The 10507-nt window shown below is 37.3% G+C and overlaps 1 protein-coding gene across 1 annotated transcript in view; it reads left to right on the top strand.

The window, feature by feature from the left end:
* The first annotated feature begins 1905 nt into the window (after positions 1 to 1905).
* MEP1B (meprin A, beta) overlaps positions 1906 to 10507 on the top strand; it is a 25904-nt gene continuing 17302 nt past the window's right edge. Inside the window, exons 1-5 of the mRNA XM_012656573.1 lie at positions 1906 to 1993; positions 4046 to 4064; positions 4878 to 4922; positions 5009 to 5052; positions 8215 to 8293. Of these exons, the coding sequence (XP_012512027.1) occupies positions 1931 to 1993; positions 4046 to 4064; positions 4878 to 4922; positions 5009 to 5052; positions 8215 to 8293 (250 nt within the window). The 5' untranslated portion in view covers positions 1906 to 1930. The remainder of the gene's footprint in view (positions 1994 to 4045; positions 4065 to 4877; positions 4923 to 5008; positions 5053 to 8214; positions 8294 to 10507) is intronic.

The raw sequence follows: 10507 nt of genomic DNA on the forward strand, positions 1-10507 counted from the left end.
ATTTTTAATTGGATTATTTTTTTTTTTGCTGTTCAGTTGTTTGAATTCCTCATATATTCTGGTTATTAATCCTTTGTCAGATGGATAGTGTCCAAATATTTTCTCCCATAATGTGGGTTGTCACTTCACTTTGTTGATTGTTTTCTTTGCTGTGCAGAAAGCTTTTTAGCTTGATGTAATCCCATTTTGTCTATTTTTTCTTTTGTTGTCCATGCTTTTGAGATCTTACTCAAAAAATCTTTGCCTAGACCAATGTCCTATAACATTTCCCCAATTTTTTTTAGTAGCTTCATGTCTTACATTTAAGTCTTTAATCCATTTTGAGATAATTCTTGTATATGGCAAAAGACATGTATCTAGTTTCATTCTTCTGCATATGACTATGTAGTTTTCTCAGAATCATTCATTGAAGAGACTGTCCTTTCTCCAATGTAAGTTCATGGTGCCTTTGTTGAAAATGAATTGGCTATAAGTGTGTGAACTTATTTCTAGACTCTCTATTCTGTTCTATAATTATTATTTTAGGTCACATCCACATAGGTGTATAATATTAATTGCTACCAATTCAGGATTTCCATTTTTAGTGTTACACTTGTGTCTAAGTTTAATCTTTCCAAGGCACTGGGAGGGGCTCATCCTCTGAAACATCAATCCTTCTGTGTTGCCCTCAATTATCATTCTGTGTTGCCTGCTATGGTGACATCCTTATTCTTATCCACATGGCCCTTTAGGCCTGGTGGCTTTCTCTGATCCTTCTGTGCCACTCTTGGCCTCATAGGAATTCTCCTCCTCCTCCCAAGGCATACTTTCTTCTGTCGAGTCCTGTTGCTTCCTTGTAGCTCTAGGCCATAGCCAGGAAATAGGCCCATTTGATTTTGGACCCTACAAATTATCTGGGGAATCTCAGGGAGAAAGTGAGGAATTGATGTATATACCTACAGTTTTTAAATTTTTCCTTTTAACTCTCATCCTACCCTTAAAGGGTGGGAGTGGCTGTCTTATATTCAAGAAGCAACCTCCCAAATCCTTTGTCTATGTTACATGTCTCTTCATATCCTTTATATTAGCACAGAATGGGGTGAAGATCAAGCTGGAGAGGTGAAGGAAAAACTATGGGAAAAAATTAGTATTTCAAAAAATAGTCCTGCATCACAAGTTGAAAGTGAAACCATGAGAAATGAGTTAGAGAGTAGGTTGCCTCTAAAGAGAAATTATCCCAAGAAAAAAAGGAAAAAGTGAGGACGAATTAAGAGATGGATTGGGAACATTGCTTTATTAGAACACCAATGACCAGCCCTATGCTTATTGCCCTAACTCCCACCTGTATTTGCTTGATGGGAATTTTCAGGAGTGAGATATGTTGCTATTTTGCTACTTTATATCTGAATTTCGAATATACCCAATTTCTAGCCCATTAATGGATTTTATAAATCAATAAATTTTAGGCACTCAATAAATTTTTATTAAATGAGTGAATGAGAAAAAGCAGTGGACATAATTGGGTATATTAAAACACCACAGGGCTATATGAGCAGGAGGAGCTTCCTAAATGTTTATTATTATTTGAAAGATCAAGATTAAAAATTAATTTGATATTTTCTTTTGCTCAAATGGTATTTAATAGTCTTGGGGACCAGTATGTACACATTAGAAAATGTATTTTATTACCAAGTCTCAGCCAGGCATTTAAATGTTGAATGTTTGATACAGGAAAAAAAACAAAACAAAATGACAACAATGGACCAACTCCGCGGAGCTGTGTTAAAGATACTGGACTTTAACTCCTTGATTGGAGATGATAATATTACAGCGAGCTGATCTGCAGTATGGATTGTTAAGATCAAAGGCTATAAGTGATAATGTTTGCTTTTTAAAAAGTCAGCTTTACTCTGAATGTCATAGTTTGCAACTTTCAACTGGAAGCTACAACATGGATTCACGGAATCAGTCTTGGTTTCTGTTCTTTAACACTCTTCTTGTGATTTCTGCCTTGGTAAGAAAACAATGCATAGAAAACGATTAGAAAACTTTGGGGCACTTGAAACTGATTGTTAAAAGACAACTATTTGTTCATTTTTTAATATAAATTTCAAAATGTTAATCTCAAATGAGTGTTTCTTTTTGGAGAGGGGGCAGACAGGGTATGAGAAATAGCCTCACCAGAGAATTAGAGACGTTGACATAGGTTATGTTTTTATTTCAGTTTTATTGTTGTGTAACAAGTTTTCTTTTGATGAGATGAAAAATATGAACTTTGAAAATCATTCCATTTTTAAAGTTGAATAAAATGCAGATTGCTGCTACGGTAACTTGAGACATGAATGAATGTCACAGGCACAGTCAATACTTAACAAAGTTTGGTGACATGGGATTTCTCTTCTGTTTCGTCATTAACTTAGACTAATCTTTCTACAATTTGGACTAACGTTTTCTAACAGGTAGTTCACACCACAAACCAGCCTAAGGTTTTAAATGAAGTTGCAAATTCCTGGGGGAAAATCTTTAGTTGCGATTTTAAAATAACAGTGATATTACGCTGATATTCTATGAATAGGAACTAGAACACTGTGAACAAGAGAGACTGGTTAATATGTGTTAAAACTGTAATTAGGAACAAATTCTTGCTAACTCTATTCTATAGGTACATTGGCCTTCCTCTGTGAGTGTGTGCCTGTGTGTGGTTATAGTGTGAAACAACCAACATACTTGTTAATGTAAAAAATGATGGTAACCATTCAACTAGTTCACTCCCACATTTTTTTTTTTTTTTTTTTTCTGAGACAGAGTCTCACTGTGTTGCCCTGGCTAGAGTGCCGTGGCATCAGCCTAGCTCACAGCAACCTCAAACTCCTGGGCTCAAGCGATCCTCCTGCCTCAGCCTCCTGAGTAGCTGGGACTACAGGCATGCGCCACCATGCCCAGCTAATTTTTTGTATATATTTTTAGTTGTCCAATTAATTTCTTTCTAATTTTAGTAGAGACGGGGTCTCGCTCTTGCTCAGGGTGGTTTCAAACTCCTGAGCTCAAACAATCAGCCCGCCTTGGCCTCCCAGAGAGCTAGGATTACAGGCATGAGCCACCGCTCCTGGCCACTCCCACATTTTTTTAAACACTTCAAATGTTTCTAGTATTTAGATATGTAAGCTGTATTTGAATAAAATTATACTGTACACTTTTGTGATAATTTATTATAATTTACAAAGTGCTTTCACATCATATCATATAACTGTCACAATACCCAGGCAAAGTAGGTACTGATTGTATTTTACAGATAGTCTGAGTACCTGGAAGGTGCACTGAATTACTCTTAGTTGATGGAACCAGTAACAACCCAGAAAGTTCCATGAGCTTTTTTACTAGATTATACTGACTAAGAAATTTCTCAGATTTATGTGGTTTTTTTCACTGGGCATGTAGTCTGAGTTTCATTGGTCATTTGTGGAGAATCTTTTTTCAGAAAAAGAAATTTAATCACAAAATATACCCATTGTTTTTTTCTTAAATATTTGGTATTGTCTTTGAAGACAGAATCTTGAGAGAAATATGAAAGGAAAGCATGACTAATGAGGTCTTGAATAAAATTTATTTTGAAAGGATTGTTGTAAATTATAATAATATTTTAACATTGGGAATAAATTATTAGGTCTTTTTTTCCACAATTCTTTGTTTTAATTATATTAGGCCTTTAAAACATTGCTCAATGAACCCTTTAGAAAATCACGTATAAAGTGAACACTTATTTGAGGGATAGAGTCTTATGTTCTGCCTTTTTTTTTTAATTTTTGAAGCTGGTGTCTTATTTGCTTTACTTTCAAATTCATTTAACAGGCAGTTTCATTTTCTGTATGAAATGAGAAGACCCTTTGGTCAAAAAGTCATCTTAGACTCCAATTTAGTTGTCTTGAATACATGACAGAAAATAATCCATAATATTAATGAAAAAGCAAACAAACAACAAATGGCTAGACATAGGTTGAAACAAAGAAGACCATTTATATCATGGGCATCATAATAATATCATTTTTTTAATGTGTTTGTTTCCCAGCCAACTCCAGAAAACTTTGGTGAGTCTACTTTGAGTTTTGCCCTAGGTTATAGAGAACCTAGGATATATTTAATGCCAAACATAATAAATAATTACATATGCACAATTGATGCATGATTGCATTGAACTTTGATCTAACACTGAGTTCTTTTGATTTATTGGAGGACATTTTATTGTCTATGTTCTGGGGTCCATATGCCCAGCAGAAAAATAGCTGGTGTTATAGGAAAAGCCAAACACAGTGACTGACACATAGATATCCCATAAATGCTTGCTATTATTGTTTTTGCTATTTTTTGTCAAATCATAGGGACATAATAATACAGTGCACTCCTATTCAGTTCAGCCTTAGAGATTTGACTGTGTTATCTACCCCTTTGCCACTTACAAATGTCATTCAAGTTTAACTTAAGAATTTTGCATGTGCATTCCAGGATATATTACTAGCAAGGGATATACATATATGGGTAGATTGGGCTGGTTTGGCCAAATTTAAACATTTGTTTCCTACTTAATCTAATCATCTAATCTAGTCTTCCAAATTAAGCTTAATAATATACAAAGTGACCAATTTCTTATTCCTGAAGTCATTTGACATTCAAGGAATGTGAATAGGACAGAGTACATATGTAAAAGTCCTTTAGCCCCTAAACTGGCTCATGGGAGATTCTCAATCAGTCAATCAATCAACGTGTGTTGAATCAGAATCTAGTAGTGATTTACTCAAGGCAAAATAAACTTGCTTAGTTTTGATTATGTAAATGATAAAGATTTTTCTCCTTTTGTAAACATAAACATGATGTTCAATGTGTTTTTTCCTTTGTTATTTTAGATGTAGATGGTGGAATTGACCAGGATATATTTGATATCAATGAAGGTTTGTGGATTTTTTTAAAAACATGATCTTTTAAGTAGAGAGTTTGAATCTAATTTGCTAACATGAATTTTTATCTTCACTCTTAGATTTGGGACTGGATCTTTTTGAGGGAGATATCAAACTTAATGGGGTGAGTTGAAACTGTGCAAGGAATAATCTATTAATCACTGAAAGATAAATATAGAATAACTGAGAATGATTAGACAGCATGGGTTTTGTGAAGCCCAACCATATCTAAGGGCACAGAATCGTGGTGACACATTTATTCAATGAGCACATTGTACTCGAATGGATGCATATAATAGTGTCTTCATCTTTCATTACTCAGATTTTTGTGCGGTTAAAGCTGCCATAACTTGCCACATATGTCTTAATCTTATTGGTTTTCATTATTGGAACAATATGACATTTTCATTTTAAAATAGAACCTCACAGATTCAATCTAACTGAATTGTAAGCATCTTCAATGAATCATGCTTTTCACCATAAGAAATGGATTTGTGACGTCTACCCTGACCTCAGCTAAAAATAGTATTGCCAAGTAAAGGTTTTCCCAAACCTATTCATGAAGACTGCTGATTCTTATCTAGGCATCATGACACACAGATGAACATAGGTACCTTACATGTTCATTTAGAAGAACTTAAGAATTCGCCATCGTGAGTACTAATTTTTTATTTTTATTTTTTTGAGACAGAGTCTCACTGTTGGCCTGGGTAGAGTGTAGTAGCGTCATCGTAGCTCACAGCAACCTCAACCTCCTGGGCTCAAGAGATCCTGCTTGCCTGAGCCTCCCAAGTAGCTGGGACTATAGGCATGCCCCATGACACCCAGTTAATTTTTCTATTTTTAGTAGAGACGGGGGTCTCACTCTTGTGCAGGCTGGTCTCGAACTCCTGAGTTCAAACGATCTGCCCACCTTGGCCTCCCAGAGTGCTAAGATTACAGGTGTGACCTACCTCGCCCGGCCATAAGTACTAATTTTTTAAAGACAAGATATAGTTTATTGTATACAAGATTTGAAAAGATTCTAAAACTTACTATACCTTTTGGTGATGATAGAGAGAAACTAGGATGCTTGTTTAAGGATGTGTTTATACACCAGGCGTGGTGGCTCACATCTGTAATCCTAGCACTCTGGGAGGCTGAGGTGGGAGGATTGCTTGAGGTAAGGAGTTCGAGACCAGCCTAAGCAACAGTGAGACTGCCGTCTCTACAAAAAATAGAAAAATTAACCAAGCATGGTGGCACACGCCTGTAGTTCCAGCTACTTGAGGAGCTGAGGCAGGAGGATCCCTTGAGCCCAAGAGTTTGAGGTTGCAGTGAGCTATGATGATGCCACTGCACTCTAGCCAGGGGACCAGAGCAAGACTGTCTCCCCCATCCAAAAAAAAAACAAAACAAAAACCAGAATGTGTTTATAACATGTTATGATATTGGGGAGTGTATAAAACAAACAAAAAAGACAAATTAACAAAATCCATCTAATTTAAAATACATATACCCTTTGATCTAGAAATTCTCCAGTAGACCTTTTTCTGCAAAATTCTGCTCTTCCCACAGACACAGTCCTGAGTCACTCCCTTACTTCTCTTGTGGGAAGCACTGACATTCCTCATGTGCCTTCTGGGAGCTTCAGGGCAGTAAACAGCGCTGCAGTGTTGGAGGCTCAGTCCTGGGTCTGCTCTTCTGCATGCACTGTCTTCCTCTCGATCTCACCTTAGGCCAGGGCTTCAAATGTTATCTCTATGCCATGACTCCAAAGGTAGAACTCTAGTCCTCTCCTCTCCCTGTGCTCCAGACTGGTTTATCCAAGTGCCACTTAGCCAGTTCCATTTGAATGTCCACAAGACATCTCAAATCTAAGTGCTCTCTGATCAGGTGAACTCTGATCTTCCCCCCAAACCCTTGCTCCCCTAACTCCCCTCTTTGTAAAATCACTGTTACTCTCTGACTCCACTGGATAAATAAAATCCTCAGGTGTCACCTTTGCTTTTCCCTTTCCTTCACTCCCCACCCAGCCCATCAGCAAGTTCTGTCATTTCTACCTCCAGCATACGCCCCAAACTATCTACTTGTCTCCATCACACTAATTTAAGTCCTGTTAACTCTTGCCTGGCTTTTTCCGTGAGTCTCCCAATTTGTCTTTCTGTTTAAAATATTGTCCTCCTGTAATCTTTTCCACCCTCTACCTGCCTTCATCCCCCACAGCCGAAGTCATCTTTTAAACACACAATGACACCATTTCACGTCCTGGCTTGAAACTCTTCAATGGCTTCCTATTGCGTTTAGAATCACTTCCGGATTTAGCGGATTTAGCTCTGGCACTCCAGGGCCTACAGGACTGAACTCCTGCCTCCCTCTCCTCCCATCTCCTCTCCTCGCCTCTTCTCTCATCTCGTCCATTTTCTCTCCTAACTCACTAGGCTACGACATTAACACATGCTCACAACATACCAAGCTATTCCCTCCTCAGAACCAGAGCAGCTGCTCTTCCCTCTGCCGGAAATGATCTTCCCTGGCCGGTTTTATTCTTGGCCGTCATTTCCCCTCAAGTGCCACCCTTTGGAGAGGCTCCTGACCACTTTCTCTCATGTACTCCCCTGTCCTTTATTCCTGTCCGCATCTCTCTTGGAATTTCCTCCACAACTATTAAATTCATCCCGTTTCAACTTATTTGTTCTCTTTCATACTGTTTGTCTCCCCCATTAGATATAAGTTCCATGAAACTAGAGACCTTGGTAGTTTTGTTATGAAGGGATTCCTATTTTCTAGAACAATATTCAATGTTGACTGAATTAATACATTACTAAAATATTATTCATTTTCTATTATAAAATTTAAAATTTTTAAAAAATTTTTTGAAAACTTTTGGCCCCACTCATGTGTGACTTTTTCTGGTATTGTGAGGTTCAGATTATTGAGGTTTTGCTATCACTTGCTTCTTACATATTTTTCATCTCTAGTGTGGGAAACTGACCTATAAATCTACCAATATTTATATTGTTATCCAACAATCATTTTTTTAAAATAATTTTTTAAATATTTTTTTTACCTGGAGTCACGCCCAAGAAGCCTTGCGCAAGTGGACTCCCAACAATCATTTTTTAACGTGATTCCTAGAAACTTTGTGATATTAGGATAAAAGCATAGGTCACACATAGACACACATAATTTGTTTGGGCCAGCTGGAAGAGCTTTAATCTTTATTTATTTCTAGATTAACTATTGATTGTTTCATAAGTTTTTGCTTAATTCATTTAACTAGCTCTTTCACATTTATTTTTGACAGGCACAAGAAAGAAATTCCATCATTGGAGAAGAGTATAGATGGCCTCATACCATTCCTTATGTTTTAGAAGATAGCTTGGGTTAGTATGTGCCTTGGAATACCCATACCTAATGTATGTTCCTGACAGAGTAGGATTACAGTGTTTCCAAGGGTGGGTCGTATGGTCTTTAAGGTTTTGCTTGCTTGTTCCTCTGTGTGGCTATGTACATTTACCTAAAAAAAAAAAAAAAAAGTAAGCCAAATGAACAGTGAAAAGAACCTAAATGATTCTGTCTGAAATATTTGCTATGTTTTGACCAATATAGGATTAATTCAACCAGTATTTATGGAGAGACTATTCTGTACTGGATACTAGAGACATAAGGATTAGGGGAGTTAGTCTCATTGCTTTTTGATCTTTTGGCTAAGATCAAGTGTGGAGAGTTAGTCTTTATTTTAAAGCAGTGGTTTCCCATACGTGAAGATTTTACATATGAGAAAAGCATAAACTAACCAACTATACAAAACTTTAGGGACTTCCATCGTTTTACTAACATTTTATTTTGCCAAGTTGGGCACAGAAAAAACGATAAGACCGCACTGTGTTCTATCATCGCCTTTTCATAAAATAAATAATGTTATTAGTTTAGTATTAAAATACTAAAAAGTCAGAAGAATCTAATCCAAGACGAAGAAGAGCTTTTCTATAGAAGAAATTTAATTGTAATGTAAAACTCTAAGCATGATTCTCATTTTACCTAGGGACTGGGTGACAATCATGTAGTCACTGACCTGTATCAGTTTAGAAACTGTTGTCTGGGGAAAGTTTTGGAAAAAAACCCTGCCGTTTCCCCTAAAGATCATGCATTCAGATAAACTAAAAGTGAATTACGGTAGAATGGAATAAACATTATGATTAGTGATATATTTAAAGAGAACATTGGAGGGGCATTTAACTCACACTAGCTATAAAGGCATATGCATTAGGGAGCAGATGACACTATGCAGCAGGGCTTCTATGAAGGTTGTATAAAATGCACACCATACACAGCTGGCTGGGAGCAGTGACAAGTGGGGCTGATATCAAGTTTGCATTCTGTTTATCAGGAGGCATTCATTTCTTTGCTTGAAAGTGCTGTTCGTCCCCCTGGCCAGCCAGCACGGGCAGCATCTGCTCAGGTGCAGTGCCTCTTTACAAAGGCACCTTTACAAAGGCACCAAGTGGGTGAGTGCAGCCTCTGATAGCAAGGCAAGGTGCTTTAGGCAAATGGACCACTACTTGCAAAGGCATGGGGAAGGGAGAAAACCCTTAGGAATTTAGAATGGGAGTGGGGAGATAAGGAAATTGAATAGATAGACAGGCCCCAGATTGGAAAGAACTTGGGTGTTTGCCATGTTAAGGACTTGATGTCTATACTGATGGGAAGGTGGAACCACCAAAAGTTTTATTGTGGAAGTGAGATTGTTATAATTGCCTTTTAGAATAGTCACTCTGGTCGTAGTATAGAAGATGTGTTATTAGTGGGGTAAAAAGAAAGTAGGGAGATGAGTTAGAAGACTATTGAGGAAATCCAGGGAAGGAGTGAAGAGGTTCTGAACCAAGACTCTCTCAGTGGGGATGACACCAGTGGATAATTCTACTAGAGATTTACGGAGCAATTGTTAGATTTGGTGCTTGATTGCAAGAGGTCAGCAAGACGGTGGGTCTAGGTAAAGAGATGCTAGTGCTCAGGATTCAGTCCTGGGTAACTGGATGGATGGTAATGCCTTTAACAAGAATGAGGAATGTATCTTGAAGAGGGTGAGATAGAGAAGTATGGTGGAAATTAGTTTGTGGCATGCAGAATTTGAAATGCATCAGGGTCACTGTGGAGGAGATATTAAATAAAATATTGGGATATGACCTGGCCATTCAAGACACAGAAATATTTGGGAGTTATTAGGATGTAGGAGACAGTTGAAGCTATGGGTATGAATGATCATTTCACATATAACAGCTACTCCACAGATAATTGGATCTTATTGAATGATTCTAGAAGATTGTATTGAGTAAGAAGATGACCGAGAGTGGAACTCAGCCTGGGAGTGCAATTTTTTGGAATTGGTATAAAAGAAAGATTTGGTAGAAGTTACTGAGAAGAAAGGATTGGCCAGAGACATAGATGGCCAAGAGTAGGGTAGAGAAAGCCAAGGCAAGAGTAGTTAACAGAATTAGAAGCTATAAAGAACTCATGGAATATGAGGAGCAAAAGATGTTCGTTAACTTTTGGAATCAGGGGAACTTGAAAGACTGTAAATACATTGTTTTTGATTT

This window comes from Propithecus coquereli, unplaced genomic scaffold, assembly GCF_000956105.1.
Source record: "Propithecus coquereli isolate 6110/MARCELLA unplaced genomic scaffold, Pcoq_1.0 Scaffold51, whole genome shotgun sequence".
Classification (NCBI taxonomy): domain Eukaryota; kingdom Metazoa; phylum Chordata; class Mammalia; order Primates; family Indriidae; genus Propithecus; species Propithecus coquereli.